Source organism: Aotus nancymaae, unplaced genomic scaffold (genome assembly GCF_030222135.1).
Source record: "Aotus nancymaae isolate 86718 unplaced genomic scaffold, 86718_ANA_hifiasm-v0.15.2.pri h1tg000040l, whole genome shotgun sequence".
In the NCBI taxonomy this organism is placed as follows: Eukaryota; Metazoa; Chordata; class Mammalia; order Primates; family Aotidae; genus Aotus; species Aotus nancymaae.
Genome location: NW_026988454.1, coordinates 130,839,488 through 130,856,672, shown reverse-complemented (window position 1 = coordinate 130,856,672; position 17,185 = coordinate 130,839,488). Strand labels below are relative to the sequence as shown.

General features: G+C 46.4%; 1 protein-coding gene across 5 annotated transcripts in view; it reads left to right on the top strand.

Annotated features, from left to right (window-relative positions):
• MSH5 (mutS homolog 5) overlaps positions 1 to 17,185 on the top strand; it is a 22,659-nt gene continuing 5,474 nt past the window's right edge. For 2 of the 5 annotated variants that reach the window (XM_064361223.1, XM_064361222.1), the window contains exons 1-12: positions 14 to 53; positions 443 to 602; positions 1,134 to 1,257; positions 3,105 to 3,185; positions 3,336 to 3,398; positions 4,279 to 4,400; positions 4,587 to 4,696; positions 4,954 to 4,989; positions 5,670 to 5,752; positions 7,809 to 7,854; positions 13,768 to 13,906; positions 14,030 to 14,092. In XM_064361223.1, the coding sequence (XP_064217293.1) occupies positions 450 to 602; positions 1,134 to 1,257; positions 3,105 to 3,185; positions 3,336 to 3,398; positions 4,279 to 4,400; positions 4,587 to 4,696; positions 4,954 to 4,989; positions 5,670 to 5,752; positions 7,809 to 7,854; positions 13,768 to 13,906; positions 14,030 to 14,092 (1,020 nt within the window). In that variant the 5' untranslated portion in view covers positions 14 to 53; positions 443 to 449. Of the gene's footprint in view, positions 54 to 442; positions 603 to 1,133; positions 1,258 to 3,104; positions 3,186 to 3,214; positions 3,399 to 4,278; positions 4,401 to 4,586; positions 4,697 to 4,953; positions 4,990 to 5,669; positions 5,753 to 7,808; positions 7,855 to 13,767; positions 13,907 to 14,029; positions 14,093 to 17,185 lie in introns of those variants that run through there. The other 3 variants (XM_012436695.2, XM_064361226.1, XM_064361224.1) reach the window with 3 other exon arrangements.

The window sequence follows — 17,185 nt, the reverse complement described above, 5'->3', positions numbered from 1 at the left end:
GCAGACTCTAGGCGGTTGGTCAGTGGGGCGTTCTCTCGCGTGTCGCGACCTAGGTGACCGAAAAGGCGGAAAAACGCTGCGATGGAGGCAGCTGGGGGAGGAGGGAGATAAGAGCGTGAGGCTGTGGTTCTGGCGCGTGGTTAGCCCAGGCAGAGATATAAGACGTGCACGACTCACTCCACAGGCCCCTCAGACCTTTTCCAAAGTACAACCTCCGCGTGACAGAAATGAGGATGGGGCATGTGGAGTTTCCCACAGTCTGTGCTTTAGTTAAATACCCGATAATTCACCCCCTCAAAATGTGCCCATACCCGCGTCCACAGCTCTCCACGCCCCCCAGCCCTGTCGCAGAAATACTCAGTTCATTGCCTTCTGCGCGCCACCCTACCCCGGCGTCCGTGGAGCGTTGCTTCTGAACTGCCCTCACTTTTTGCATCCGCAGAGCCTCCATGCTCATGGCCTCCTTAGGAGCGACCCCAAGCAGGACGCCGCAGGGATGGGGACCTAGAGAGGCCTCCGCCCGCTTCCCCAGCCCGGCCGCAGTGCCGGGCCCCAGGGAGGCCGAGGAAGAGGAAGTCGAAGAGGAGGAGGAGCTGGCCGAGGTCTCTGAGGGGAGTAGGAACTTGAATGGAGAGTGGATGGAAAGTTAAAATAAAAGAGGGTTGGGGGCCGTGGCTCGAATTCCACAGCGCTTTGGGAGGCCGTGGCGGGCGGAGCATCTGAGCTCAGGAGTTCCAGACCAGCCTGGTTACAACATGGTGAAACCCCGTCTCTACTAAAAACACAAAAAAATTAGCTGGGTGTGGTGGCGCGTGCCTGTAGTCCCAGGTACTGGTAAGGTTGAAGCAGGAGGATCGCTCTAACCCGGGAGGCAAAGGTTGCAGTGAGCTGAGATTGCGCCATTGTACTCTAGCCTAGATGACAGAGTAAGACTCCATCGAAAAAAAAAAAAGAAAAAAAGAGGGTTGGAAACAACTGGGCGAGTCTCTTACCTCCTGAGTGGCTTTTTCACAGTCACTAAATGGGGCGATGATGCCTATCTCAGAGATTTGATTATTTAATTACATAAGGCATGGCAAACCTTACATCATGAGTGGTTCAAATAGTGGTTTCCTTTCTTCCTTGCTGGACAGATCCATCTGTGTGTGCTGTGGAATTCAGGATACTTGGGCATTGCGTACTATGACACTAGTGACTCTACTATCCACTTCATGCCAGATGCCCCAGACCATGAGAGCCTCAAGCTTCTCCAGAGAGGTGGGGACAGAACCATGAATTCCTCTGCTATTTGGGATTAGAAATGTGTGACACACATACACACACACGAAACACAAACAAATATGTGTACACATATATGTGTGTGTTGTTGTTGTTGTTGTTTTCCAAGACAGAGTCGCTCTGTTGCCCAGGCTGGAGTGCAGTGGCACCATCTTGGCTCACTGCAACCTCTGCCTCCTGGGTTCAAGCAATTCTCCTGCCTCAACCTCCCCAGTAGCTGGGATTACAGGCATACACCACCACACCCAGCTAATTTTTTTTGTTTGTTGTAGAGACAGGGTTTCACCATGTTGGCCAGGGTGATCTCGAACTCCTAACCTTGTGATTGACCCACCTCAGCCACCCAAAGTGCTGGGATTATAGGCGTGAGCCACCACACCCAGCCATGTTTCACTTATATTAATTCACCTCACTGTCTAGTGTATTTTGTATTGCTGTAAAGGAATACCTGAGGCTGGGTAATTTAAAAAAAGAAAAAACTTTTTTTTTTGAGTTGGAGTCTCGCCCTTGTCCAGGCTGGAGTACAGTGGCACAATCTCAGCTCACCGAAACCTCCACCTCCCAGGTTCAAGCAATTCTCCTGCCTCAGCCTCCTAAGTAGCTAGGATTACAGGCATGCACCACCTTGCCTGGCTAATTTTGTATTCTTAGTAGAGATGGGGTTTCTCCACGTTGGTCAGGCTGGTCTCGAACTCCTGACCTCAGGTGATCCACCCGCCTCGGCCTCCCAAAGTGCTGGGATTATAGGCATGAGCCAGCATGCCCAGCCAAAAAAAAAAAAAAAATTATTTGGTTTATGATTCTGGATGATCAGAAAGCTCGAAATTGGGCATCTTCATTTGATGAGGGCTTTAGGCTGCTTCAACTCATGGAAGAAGGGAAGGCAGGGTGTATAGAGGTCCCATGTCAGAGAGAAAGCAAGGGTGAGGGAGATGCCAGGCTCTTTTTGACAATCAGCTCTCTCAGTAACTAATAGAGTGAAAACTACTCACACATACCCACCAACACACTCCAGGAAGGGGATTAATCTGTTCATGAGAAATCTACTCCCATCACCCAAACACCTCCTGCGAGGCCCTACCTCCCAACACTATCACACTGGGGATTAAATTTCAACACGAGATTTGGTGGGGACAAATCATATCCAAACTATAGCACTGACTCAATATATAGTTGCCTCACAGAAGCTCCATCTGTTGTTTTTAGGAATTCATGTCATTATTTAACAAATATTTGTTTTTTGTTTTTTGAGACAGTGTCTCACTCTGTTGATCAGGCTGGAGTGCAGTGGTACAATCTCTGCCTCCTAGGTTCAAGTGATTCTTCTGCCTCAGCCTCCTGAGTAGCAGGGATTACAGGCATGTGCTGCCACACCCGGTTAGTTTTTATATTTTTAGTAGAGATGGTGTTTCACCACATTGACCAGGCTTGTCTTGAGCTCCCGGCCTCCAGTGATTTGCCTGTCTGGCCTCCCAGTGTTGGGATTACAGGCATGAGCCACTGCGCCCGGCCAGAAGTATTTGTGAAATATTCACAATGTTTCAGGTGCTGCAGATATAGTCCTGGGCAAATCAGTCATGTTTGTTCTCCAGGGGTTTGCAGTCTAGTGACTATCCAGAGCACCCTTCTTCCCTCCCATCATCCCATCACTCTTACTAATTTTCTAAATCTCCTTCCTAACTTCTACCTATGTTTCCAATATGCAGAGCACTCCCTACTCCTAGGGAGGAAATGTTTTTGAGGATAGGAGTAGGAAGAGGAGGGCTGTGGGTTTTCTCTTAGTCAAAGACAGATCCTTTAACTCATTTGGTCTCTATTCTTCCAAGTTCTGGACGAGATCAATCCCCAATCTGTTGTTACGAGTGCCAAACAGGATGAGAATATGACTCGGTTTCTGGGAAAGCTTGGTAAGTACTTGGTAAAGGAGAGAGGGAAAATGGGGAAGAACTCATGTATGGAATGTTCCAGGGGCTAGAATTGTTTGAGAGGGAGTGTCAGACAAAGGTAGAAGGACTGAGATGTACAAAATGATAGCCTTTTCTTTGCTTCCCCCACAGCTTCCCAGGAGCACAGAGAGCCTAAGAGACCTGAAATCATATTTTTGCCAAGTGTGGATTTTGGTATTTCCTTCCTTTTGCTTTGCCCAACTCCCTGTTCCCGTGTTCCATCCTTTCCCTCAAACTCTATTTGGACAGATTTTACTGTTGGAATTTTCCCCATTAAGTTAAAGCCTTTTTATCACAAAACCAAAAGGCACTGCCTCAGTGACCCTTATGATCCATAAGGCACTTCCATAACCTTCCTAGGTTTTCAACAAGAACAGGGAGTGTACTATCCTAATTAGATATTAAGGCGTTAGTGTTATTAGTTCCTCTATTAATACCATCTTTTTGGCCAAAATCCCCAATTCGAGATAGATATCTTACTTTCCTCAGCCATTTATCTTTCTCAGGTTGTGCTTTCAGCCAAGTATCTTTATATTATATGTAGAATAAGAAGAGAAGCCAGGTGTGGTGGCGCATGCCTGTAGTCCCAGCTACTTGGGAGGCTGAGACTGGAGGATCTCTTGAATCCAGGAGTTCTGGGCTGTAGTGCACTGTGCCAATCCGGTGTCCACACTAAGTTCGGCATCGATATGGTAACCTCCCGGGAGTGGGGGACCACCAGGTTGCCTAAGGAGGGGTGAACTGGCCCAGGTCAGAAATGGAGCAGGTCAAAACTCCCGTGCCGATCAGTAGTGGGATAGTGCCTGTGAATAGCCACTGCACTCCAGCCTGGGCAACATAGCGAGACCCCGTCTCCATTAAAAAAAAAAAAAAGAATAAGAAGAGAATTAGACTAAGAGTCTGAAAATTTGGTTCTTGCTTTAGCTTTCCATTAACTGCTTATGTGAGTGTGGGCAAGTCAAATCATTTCTCTGGCTTCTATTGTTTCATTCTTAAAATGGGGTGAAAAAATTGAGCTACAAGAACTTTCCCTTTGCTTGCCTCCCTCAAATAGGTCTGGAGATAAGCAAACAACGCCTCCTTTCTGGAAACTACTCCTTCATCCCAGACTCCATGACTGCCACTGAGAAAATCCTCTTCCTCTCCTCCATTATTCCCTTTGACTGCCTCCTCACAGTGAGATTGGTGCTGGGGAATAAGGGCTGGGAGGTGGCAGGTTGGAGAAAGGCACAAGAACCCCAGTGCTAGGGCTGAGTTCTGGGAGGTACTGGCCTAGCCCTAGAAAAGAATAGCTTTCCCTCGTGCTCTGCAGCCCCCAGGAGATTAAGATTTACCCCCACTCCATTGCTGATCCTCTCCCAGGTTCGAGCACTTGGAGGGCTGCTGAAATTCCTGGGTCGAAGAAGAATCGGGGTTGAACTGGAAGACTATAACGTCAGCGTCCCCATCCTGGGCTTTAAGAAATTTGTGTTGTAGGTGATTCACCCCAACCCCAACCAAAGTAATGTGGGATTGGGAGGCCTGAAAAGTAAAGTGGGAGTGGGGTGTGGATGTGGCTGTGACCTAGTGGATAAAGTGCTCTAGGACACCCAGGAGAACCTAAGGAGGTGTGGAACTTTGGGAAGAAGACTGGGCACTATTCAGAGAGGGGAACAAAGGAGGTAGAGTTTTGGAAGGAACTCAGACCCCTCATACTCCAGCCACCTTCCTGCTTGTTTTCTGTCCTCAGGACTCATCTGGTGAACATAGATCAAGACACTTACAGGTAAAGAGGTGGAGGCATGCTGCTGTCTCTGGGGAGGGAGAAGGATTAAGTTTAATGCCCCAATAATCCTAATGAGGCTCTAGTTTCCCTAATCCTGGGGCTATCAAGATCTCTCTCCTTGAAGGAAAGGGAAGGGGGGCTTTGAGGGGAAGAGAGGAAGAAAAGCATAAAGCATAAAGGTATTAGGCTTATTTTCTATAAGGAGAAACTGAGGCAAAGAAAATTAAGGGACAAACCTTATATCAAGATGTGATCTCCATCGGACGCGGTGGCTCATACCTATAATACCTATAATCCCAGCACTTTGGGAGGCCGAGGTGGGTGGATTACCTGAGGTCAGGAGTTTGAGACCAGCCTGACCAATATGGTGAAACCCCATCTGTGCTAAAAATACAAAAATTAGCAAGTGTGTTGGTTTGCGCCTGTAATCCCAGCCACTCAGGAGGCTGAGGCAGGAGGATAGCTTGAACCCAGGAAGTGGTGGAGGTTGCAGTGAGCTGAGATTGCACCACAGCACTCCAGCCTGAGGATACCACCTGTTCCCATTCCATTTTCTCAGTCCTCAGTCCTCATTTCCTTCAAAATCCAAGTTACCCCAAACTCCTCTATTTCTCAGTCCTCAATTCTCATTTCCTTCAAAAATCCGAGTTACCCCAAACTCCTCCATCTCTCCTTGACAGTGTTCTGCAGATCTTTAAGAGCGAGTCTCACCCCTCAGTGTACAAAGTGGCCAGTGGACTGAAGGAGGGGCTCAGCCTCTTTGGTAGGTGTGCCCCATCCCTCACATTACAGAGACCTACCGGAAAAGCAATTGGCTCTAAAGATGTGTCCCAGCCTCTCTTCCCACTTCACTCTCATTGTCAGATGTTTCTTCCACCATAATCCAACTTTCTTATCCTCTTCGTACCCACCCTGAGCTTGAGCATCTCCCCATACTTTGTGGCTGTATAATGTTGTTGCATGTCAGTCATTACTTTACCAATTCTGTGTTCCTTCCCTGGGTTTATATGAATGGACTGCTACCTGTGAGGGACTTTGGGAGGCCTTGTGTATACAGGAAAGTTTTTTAACTGTATAACTGCCTATTTGATTTGTATAGAGTATCAGTTGTCTCTGGCTTTAGGGTATATTAGGGACATCTCCCCAGATATTCATATGGTTTCATATCTCAGTAGGTTGTGTCCAGTTTTTTACATATGTGTATTGGGCTCTTACATTTTTTTTTTTTTTTTTAGATGGAGTCTCGCTCTGTCACCCATGCTGGAGTGCAGTGGCCCAATTTTGGCTCACTGAAACCTCTGCCTCTTGGGTTCAAGTGATTATCCTGCCTCATGATACCTCAGCCTCCCAATAAATGGAAATACAGGCCCACGCCACCATGCCCAGCTAATTTTTTTGTATATTTAGTAGAGATGATGTTTCACCATGTTGTTCAGGCTGGTCTCAAACTCCTGAGCTCAAGTGATCCACCTGCCTTGGCCTCCCAAAGTGCTAGGATTATAGGTGTGAGCCACCGTGCCTGGCCAGCTCTTGAGTTTTTTAAATTTTTATTTATTTTATTTTATTTTTTTTATTTATTTTTATTTTATTTATTTATTTTTTTGAGACGGAGTTTCGCTCTTGTTACCCAGGCTGGAGTGCAATGGCGCGATCTCGGCTCACCGCAACCTCCGCCTCCTGGGTTCAAGCAATTTCCTGCCTCAGACTCTTGAGTAGCTGGGATTACAGGCACACGCCACCATGCCCAGCTAATTTTTTTGTATCTTTAGTAGAGACGGGGTTTCACCATATTGACCAGGATGGTCTCGATCTCTTGACCTCGTGATCCACCCGCCTCGGCCTCCCAAAGTGCTGGGATTACAGGCTTGAGCCACCGCGCCCGGCTATTTTATTACATTTATTTATTTATTTATTTAGAGATGGAGTCTCACTCTGTTGCCCAGGCTGGAGTGTGCAGTTATGTGATCTTGGCTCACTGCCGCCTCCTCCTCGTGGGTTCAAGTGATTCTCCTGCCTCAGCCTCCTGAGCAGCTGGGATTACAGGTGTGTGCCACTACACCCGGCTAATTTTTGTATTTTTAGTAGAGACAAAAATAGGGTTTTCACCATGTTGGCCAGGCTGGTCTCGAATTCCTGACCTTGTGATCCGCCTGCCTCAGCCTCCCAAAGTGCTGAGATTACAGGCGTGCCCCACTGTGCCTGGCTTTTATTTTTATTTTTGAGACAGTGTTGCTTTTGTTGCCCAGGCTGGAGTGCAGTGGTGCAATCTCAACTCACTGCAACCTCCGCCTCCCAGGTTCAAGTGATTCTCCTGCCTCAGCCCTGAAAGCAGCTGGGATTACAGGCATGCACTACCATGCCCGGCTAATTTTGTATTTTTAGTAGAGATGGGGTTTCTCCATGTTGGTCAGGCTGGTCTTGAACTCCTGACCTCAGGTGATTCGCCCACCTCGGCCTCCCAAAGTGCTGGGATTACAGGCATGAGCCACCTCGCCCAGCTGCTCTTGAGTTTTTGGTTTCTTTTTTGGGTGGGGGGTGCGGGGTGGGGGGTGGGGGGTGGGAGGGCCCTTGAGTTTTAACTACACTTGCTTTGTATATTTTTCTGGCTGAGTGTCCCTGTGAGTGTCCATCCCTTTCTCCATCTCCACGTACAGTAATCCCAACTCATTTGTGGCCAGGCACCAGCTTCGTGCCCTCCCAGGCCAGCCTCCTCAACAACCAACACCTCTGACCTGGATGCCTCAGCTTAGACACATGTATATATTCCATTTCCTGCTCCTGCCTTGTAACAAGTTCACTCCCTGACTTATCCCTCACAGGAATCCTCAACAGATGCCGCTGTAAGTTGGGAGAGAAGCTGCTCAGGTGAGTGAGTATCCCACACATAATACAGACTAATGCATGAATTCCATGTGCACACTACATACTAGAGCCTACTAATGGCGGTAGTAGTAATAAAACAACTGCCCTTTACTGAGCACAAGCACTGGCTAAATGCATTTCATCCTTATAACAGCCTTATGCAGCAGCTGGTATTCATGTTATTTTTTGTTATCAGCACAGATTCACATATACCCATTGATGATATATAGATGTGCACACATACAGGCAGCAGAAAACAACCCAAAAAATGTAAGGCCAGGCATGATAGCTCCACCTGTAATCCCAGCACTCTGGGAGGCCAAGGTGGGTGAATCACTTGAGGTCAGGAGTTTGAGACCAGCCTGGCCAACATGGTAAAGCCCCGTCTCTACTAAAATACAAAAATTATCTGGGTGTGGTGGTAGGTGCCTGTAATACCAGCTACTCGGGAAACTAATGCAGGAGAATCGCTTGAACCCAGGAGGTGGAGGTTGCAGTGAGCTGAGATTGCACCACTGCACTACGGCCTGGGCAGTAGAGCGAGACTCTGTCTCAAAAAAAAAAATGCTAATGTAACACATGGCTATGTTAGCATGGTTATCTTTAGTTACAGAAAACATACTTCAAATTTCTGTGATGACTTCAAATTTGTGTCTCTAGTTTTGAACTCCATATGTGAATTTTAATTGCATATCACCACCTGCAGTTTTCACAGGCAGCTCAAACTCAGAGCATCCAAACTGATGCCCATCAGATCTGTTCCTCTTCCTGCATTCCCTTTGCTGGTTAACGGCATTGCTGGCAGTACACCTTCTCAAGCCATGAACCTTGGATTGATGCTTCTCTCTCATCTCTTATATTCAATTATTCACTGAGGCCTATTGATTCTATCCTAAAATGTCTCTCCTAGCTATCTCTGTCTCTTTCCACTGCTCTAATTCTGGTCATCATCATTTTTAACCTGGAGCATTGGCTTTGCCTTAAAATTAGTGTCTCTGCCCCTAATCTCTTCTTTTTCCAATCCACCCTTCATTCTAAAATACCTATCATTCTGCCAGTTCATGTGAGTTAGGAAGAAAAAACAAACAAAAAACCTGTCATTCCAAAACAGAGATCTAAGTATGTCACTCCACATTTTTTTGCGGAGGGGGTGTTTTTTTGAGATGGAATCTTATTGTTGCCCAGGCTGGAGTACAATGGCGAAATCTGGGCTCACTGCAAACTCCGCCTCCTGGGTTCAAGCCATTCTCCTGCCTCAGTCTACCGAGTAGTTGGGATTACAGGCGCCCACCACCATGCCCAGCTAATTTTTGTATTTTTAGTAGAGACGGGGTTTGCCACGTTGGTCAAGCTGGTCTTGAACTCCTGACCTCTGGCAATCTTCCCGCCTTGGCCTCCCAAAGTGCTGGGATTACAGGTGTGAGCCACAGCACCTGGCTGTCACTCCACTTTTCAAATAGCATAAGTAGAAAGAAAATAACATAAACCTCAGGAAGCTTTTCCATTACCTTCAGGATGAAGATTAGCATCTTTAACAGTGTGTGGTGTTCAGGGTCCGTCACATTTACTCCAATTTTAATTTCTAGGCTCACCTTCCCAAACCCCTTCTAAGTCCTTTCCTGCTGGATCTAACTTATATTCTAGTCATTTAGGGCCAATTGCCCTTATGGAAACATGTCATGCCTGTGTTTATCCTATTCCTTCTGGAAAGTCTTTTCCTTGTTCTCTACCAATCGAAATCTTACATCCAGGCCGGGTGTGGTGGCTCAGGCCTATAGTCCCAGTACTTTAGGAGGCTGAGGCCAGCGGATCATTTGAGGTCAGGATATCAAGACAAGCCTGGCCAACATGGTGAAACTCCGTCTCTACTGCAAGTACAAAAATTAGCTGAGTGTTGTGGCACTTGCTTCTAGTCTCAGCTACTTAGGAGGCTGAGTTAGGAGAATCGCTTGAACCCAGGAGGTGGAGGTTGCAGTGAGCCCTGATTGCCCCACTGCACTCTAGCCTGGGCAACAGAGTGAGACTCCGTCTAAAGACAAAAAACTTGCATCCTCTTCAAGGTGCAACCCAACTGTTACCCTCTGGCTTTTACAGGTACCTGTAAGGAGTTGATGTGCACCTTCCTTGTGCTCACATAGTGCTTGTTTATGTTTTTCTAGTTGCACTTTCACATCAGGTTAGAATTAGCAGTCAGTGAATCTTCTTGCCTCCATAGCTATGAACTCTGTCTAGTGACCATTCCTGTTACCTCAGTGTTTGACACATGGTCTTGTATATAGTAGCACTCAATGTGTGAACACAATACACAAATGCAAACACACTGATAACATCATCTCTGAATACTCAGAGTGGAAATCTTTGCTAGCCTCAGGTGCACAATTCTTTCCCTACCTCACCTCCCCCTGCAATGTGTATCTTGTAGGGGTTAATTTAGGATAATCTCTGAGGTCATCTCTGGGTAATCAGCAGGGTAATCAGGTAATCAGCATCTCGAGGTAATCGGCAGGGTAATTTAATTACCCACACATTCTCCAGGGCTTCAGGTGCAGATCTCTAATCTCAACCACAGATGGGAGGGAGAGAATTCTCAGTGGAGAAGAGTGCTGGATTTAAGTTGGGGGAGGAGTGCGTATTCCCCAGATGGAATCAGACAGGGCATGAGATCATATAAATTGAATCATCATATAATCTAATGAACTAAGGACAGATTACTCATTTATTAATATTTCTGTATATATGTGGGGATCCCCCACCAGCGTAGAGGCCCCCCGTGTCTCCGCCATGACGGGGTTTGAGCCCAGACACGTCTCTCTCCACTGGGTGCAGTCGAGTGAGGTGGCTACAGGAAGACGTGGGAAATGTTAAGCTTGCAGAGAGTCACTCTCAGTTCACTGCTTCTAAGGCATGACTGAAGTAATGCCAGATTATTGTGTTTCTCCTGAAGTCAATGTTCTGGGCTAGTTCTATGACTCTATTTACCTGTAGCCATAGAAATATTGAGATCATTCACTGAATCACTACAAAATTGTTCCCCTCCTGATTTATTGCTTGCCCACCTGTCTTAACGTTATTTTCTGTAACAATGGATAAAAGGATAAGAACCTTTTGTGAACTTTAGGTAAACTTGTATGTTGCCCCCTCCCTTGGTTACTTTGAACCTCCTTTGGTTACCTTGTAACTTTCTGTTTTTTCCCCTGATAATGATTCTGTAAGAAAACTGACGTCAGCCACTGTATGTAAAATCATATATAAGAACATGAGCACAAAGAATAAATCGCTGATCTGAGCATATCTCATTTCAGTCCTCCAGACCCATCTTCTCTATCTCTCTTCTCTTCCGCGCACTCTCTCTTCCAGGTATTAGGACCCTCTTGCTGGTCAAGAGACCCCCGGCAGACGTGCCGGTCTCACGGCCAACAACATATATAAATTTAATTTATTAGGAAATACCTCTAATGCACAAAGAGATGTAAATAATAATAATAATATAGGGCCAGATGTGGTGGCTCACACCTGTAATCCCAGCACTTTGGGAGGCTGAGGCAGGAGGATTGCTTGAGGCCAGGAGTTCAAAAACTAAAAACTGGACAGGGCACAAAGAATGTGACTGAATGTCACAATATGCTCTAAAGAGCACTTTCCTAGCAGTCTAGAGATCTGATTTTGAGACTTAGCTGTTCTCATTGGCAGTATGACTTTGGGCAAGTTACTTATCTTTTAAGGGCCTCATTTACGCAGTTGTAAAATTAGGAAGTTTGGCTTAACTAGTCTCTCCCAGTAGTACTAGCAGGACATGAGTCAGAGATACCTAAATGTTTAGTGCAGCTCATGTGCTTTCTAAGGTGGGGATGGGTATTTACAGACTGGCCTACACTGCCCTGGCGGGAGCCCTCAATAACCAAGGAGCAGAGGTACCTGAAACCTACCCTTGAAGCCATCTGGATGCTCTGCTTCATTCTGATCTGGCGTGTTCTAGCCCAAAGTAACTGGCCATAGACTACAATGTAAGAAGCAAATCTTCAGGCCCTAGTGTGTGCACCTGTAGGCTCTTATATAAAATGGCAAGCTTAGTTTCTTGCTCTATCTAGAAAAGAATCTGTGGGCTCACAAGTCCTTACAGAGTCTCACACTCTTCATAGCCAATAAGGAGACAGGGATACCTAGAATTAGACAAACACAGAATTAGACAAAAATAGATGACATTTATTTCTGTGTATGAATTTATTTTAATTTATTAGGAAATATCTCCAACACACAAAAATATGTAAATAATTAGCCCAGCGTGGTGGCTCATGCCTGTAATCCCAGCACTTTGGGAGGCGGGGGCAGATGGATCACCTGAGGTTCAGAGTTCAAGACCAGCCTGGCCAACATGGTGAAACCTCATCTCTACTAAAAATACAAAAATTAGCCAGGCGTGGTGGCATACCCCTGTAATCTCAGCTACTCGAAAGGCTAAGACACGAGAATCACTTGAACCTGGGAGGCAGAGGTTGCATTGAGCCAAGATCGTGCCACTGCACTCTAGCCTGGGCAACAGAGCCAGACGCTGTCTCAAAAAAAAAAAAAAAAGATGTAAATAATAATACTGTTAGGCCAGGTACAGTGGCTCATGCTTGTAATCCCAGCACTTTGGGAGGCCAAGGCAGGAGGACTGCTTGAGGCCAGGAGCTTGAGAACACCCTAGGCAACATAGCAAGGACTCGTTTCTATTAAAAAAAACACAAAAAACAAATGGCTGGGTGTGGTGGCTCATGCCTGTAATCCCAGCACTTTGGGAGGCCGAGGTGGGCGGATCACCTGAAGTCAGGAGTTCGAGACAAACCTGACCAACATAGTGAAACCCTATCTCTACTAAAAATACAAAAATTAGCTGGGTGTGGTGGCACGCATCTGTAGTCCCAGCTACTCAGGAGGCTGAGGCAGGAGAATCACTTGAACCCATGAGGCAGAGGTTGCAGTAACCCGAGATCATGCCACTGCACTCCAGCCTGGGCAACAGAGTGAGACTCCATCTCAAAGAAAATAATAATAATACAAATGTCTATTATGTCCATCAGCCAATTTAAGACATTAGGCTGGGCATGGTGGCTCACGCCTGTAATCCCAGCACTTTGAGAGATCAAGAGATCGAGACAATCCTGGCCAACATGGTGAAACCCAGTTTCTACTAAAAATATAAAAATTAGCTGGGCATGGTGGCACACACCTGTAGTCCCAGCTACTCAAGAGGATGAAGCAGGAGAATAGCTTGAACCCAGGAGGCAGTGGTTGCAGTGAGCTGAGATCATGCCACTGCACTCCAGCCTGGCAACAGAGTGAGCCTCCATCTGAAAAAAAAAAAAAGAATAAGACATTATTGTTGAAGCCCCTTAAATATCCCTCCCCAAACCTTTTTTCTCTGCAGAGTTGACCATTATTATAAATTAAATGCTTATCATTCCTAGTGGGACAAGTTATGTTTTCACAGGAAGAATACGAAAAGACAAATGTCTGTTGCTGTTACCCAGAGACACTTTCACAGCTAAATACAGACATACAAACTCATACCAACTCACCGTCTCTTACTCAGCCACAGAGCGAGCTGCAGTGTTGGCACACAAATACCTCAACACACTGCTCTCCTAAAATATTGACAAGCTTCATTCCATATCCACATGGAATGACACACGGTCTTATCCGCTGAAACTATGATATGTAGACACAATTATGGTCACATCTAGTAATTTTCAGTAGATACATGTAAACACACCTGCATGGGTAGGACACTGCACTTGCCACTACATTCCCATAGCACATTGTGGATACATACTGCCACAATCCCCAGGGACTGCAACACACTTTTTGGCAAATTTAGATCAAGATGATGAGAACAGGTGTAATTTCTAGTACCCCCACCCTCATCTTCACTTCCAGGCTGTGGTTCACACGTCCAACTCATGACCTGGGGGAACTCAATTCTCGTTTGGACGTCATTCAGTTTTTTCTGCTGCCCCAGAATCTGGACATGGCTCAGATGCTGCATCGACTCCTGGGTCACATCAGGAACGTTCCTGTGAGCCCAAGGTGGAGGGCAGGGAGGTGGGGAAGGAGGTTGAAGGCTGAAACTGGGTGTTGGGCTTCTTGAGGGTCATTAGAGTAAGGGAAGGGAAAACAGTGGCTGTAACCTTGTCTGTAGCTGATTCTGAAACGCATGAAGTTGTCCCACACCAAGGTCAGCGACTGGCAGGTTCTCTACAAGGTAAGGCCTTTCTTCTTGAATCCCAGAAGTCCAGGTAAAGCCCCTCAGCCTGTGTTTCAGATTGTCTGTACCCTAGACATGCTGTCCAATTTGATTCTACCCTCTTTTTTTTTTTTTAGACAGAGTCTTGCTCTGTCACCCAGACTGGAGTATACTGGTGTGATCTTGGCTCACTGCAACCTCTGTCTCCCAGGTTCAAGCAATTCTCCTGCCTCAGCCTCCTAAGTAGCTGAGATTACAGGCATGCACCACCTCACTGGGTAATTTTGTATTTTTAGTAGAGATAGGGTTTCTCCATATTGGTCAGGCTGGTCTCGAACCCCTACTTTCAGGTGATCCGCCTGCCTTGGCCTCCCAAAGTGCTGGGATTACAGGCTTGAGCCACCAAAGTCTCGCTCAGTCGCCCAGACTGGAGGGCAATGGCACGATCTTGGCTCATCGCAACCTCCACCTCTGGGGTTCAAGCGATTCTCCTGCTTCAGCCTTCTGAGTAGCTGGGACTACAGGTGCGCACCACTACGCCCAGCTAATTTTTGTATCTTTAGTAGAGACAGGAGTTTCACCGTGTTGCCCAGGATGGTCTCAATCTCTTGACCTCATGGTTGTCCTCATCGGCTTCCCAAAGTACTGGGATTACAGGTGTGAGCCACGGCGCTTGGCCTTTTATAGAGATAGGGGTCACCATGTTGCCCAGGCTGGTTCACTCACTCTGTCACCAGGCTGGAGTTGGAGTACAGTAGCGTTCTCTCTGCTTACTGCAACCTCCACCTTCTGGGTTCAACTGATTCTCCTGCCTCAGCCTCCCGAGTAGCTGGGACTACAGGTGCCCACCACCACCCCTGGCTAATTTTTGTATTTTTAGTAGAGACAGGGTTTCACCATATTGGCCAGGCTGGTCTCGAACTCTTGACCTTATGATCTGCCTGCCTCGGCCTCCCAAAGTGCTGGGATTACAGGTGTCAGCCACTGTGCCCAGCCTTTATTTTATTTTATTTTTATTTTGAGCATTTCCTTTTTTAGTTTTTTACTCCAGACTCATCTTGTATTTTCCTTGCACCAGCCCTGGAATCAGTTTCTCCAAGGAGCCTTGTTACTTTTTGGAGAATGGTATTAGAACCATGAGCTGGGTCAGGTGTGGTGGCTCATGCCTGTAATCCCAGCACTTTGGGAGGCTGAGGTGGGAGGATTGCTTGAGCCCAGGAGTTAGAAACCTGCCTCAATAACATAGCGAAACTCCATCTCTACAAAAAATACCAAAGTTTTGCTGAGAGTGGTGGCTCACGCCTGTTATCCCAGCACTTTTGGAGGCTGAGATGGGCAGATCACGAAGTTAGGAAATCGAGAACATCCTGGCTAACGTGGTGAAACCCCATCTCTACTAAAAATACAAAAAATTAGCTGGGTGTGGTGGTACATACTTGTAGTCCCAGCTATTTGGGAGGCTGAGGCAGGAGAATCGCTTGAACCCAGGAGGTGGAGGTTGCAGTGAGCCAAGATTGTGCCACTGCACTCCAGCTGGGCAACAGAGCAAGACTCCATCATCTCAAAATAATAATAATCACCAAAGTTAGCTGGCTGCGGTGATGCATGCTTGTAGTCCTAGCTACTCAGGAGACTGAGACAGTAGGACAGCTTGTACCTGGGAGGCAGAGGTTGCTGTGAGCTGAGATAGTGCCACCGCTCTCCTGACTGGGTGACAGAGCAAGACTCTGTCAAAAAAATCAAGTATCTGACACTTCTTCTAGGTCCTCTTCACAGACAGAACTAGGAAATATGTGTATGTATACCCATGCATACATATCTGTATTCCTGTACCTATCTATATAACCCATGAGTTCATCCTGACACCTCTGATTCCAGTCAAATGCCACAGAGTTTACTCTAGGTTTCTTCCTTTCCTCATTTGTAACTTCTTTCTATGACAGTGAGAAACCTGGTTTCATTATCTGCAGTATATATACCTGACACATAAAGTAATTTCCTTTTTTTTTTTTTTTTGAAATGGAGTCTCTGTTGTCCAGGCTGGAGTGCAGTGGCACAATCTCGGCTCACTGTAACCTCTGCTTCTTGGGTTCAAGTGATTCTCCTGCTTCAGCCTTCCAAGTAGCTGGGATGACAGGCATGTGCCACCATACCTGGCTAATTTTTATATTTTTAGTAGAGACAGGGTTTCACCATGTTGGACAGACTGGTCTCCAACTCCTGACCTTAAGTGATCTGCCTGCCTCAGCCTCCCAAAGTACTGGGATTACAGGCATGAGATACCATGCCTGGCCAGTAATTTCCATTTCTAAAAATATGAGCAGATACATATGACTATTTGTATCTCCCCTTATCACTTGTTAAAATTTATGCTCTGCTTCAGCCACAGCAGGCTTTGCATTAATTACTCTGCTTAGAATACCCACTGTGTCCCTACTCAGAATGGTACAGTGGGCAAAAGCCAGACACCTGAGTTCAAATCCTAGCTCTTCTATTTATTCACCGTGAGACCCTGAGAAAATTACATCATCTCTTTGGGTTTCAGATTGCTCCTCTGTAAAATGGAGGTAATGCTAGTACCTACCTCATAGGAGCATTTTGAGAAGTGAATGAAATTGACATATGTAAATTGTTAGAACATTGCCTGGCATGTTGCAAACAGTCAGTATATATTAGCTCTTGGCCAGGCGCAGTGGCTCATGTCTGTAATCCTAGCACTTTGGGAGGCCAAGGCGGGTGGATCACGAGGTCAAGAGATTGAGACCATCCTGGCCAACATGGTGAAACCCCATCTCTACTAAAAATACAAATATTAGCTGGGCATGGTGGCGCACGCCTGTAGTACCAGCTACTTAGGAGGTTGAGGCAGGAGAATAGCTTGAACCCAAAAGGCAGAGGTTGTAGTGAGCTGAGATGGCACCATTGCACTCCAGCCTGGGAGTGCAAAACTCTGTCTCAAAAAAAAAAAAAATTAGCTCTTATTCCTACCTCTGTTTATTTGCCTGTGCTCTCACTCATACACAATGCCTGCCTGCCTGCCTTTTGAATAGCCTTAAGATCCACCTTATTTCCTTTTCTCTGCAAAGACATCTCAAACTATCTTACTCCGTT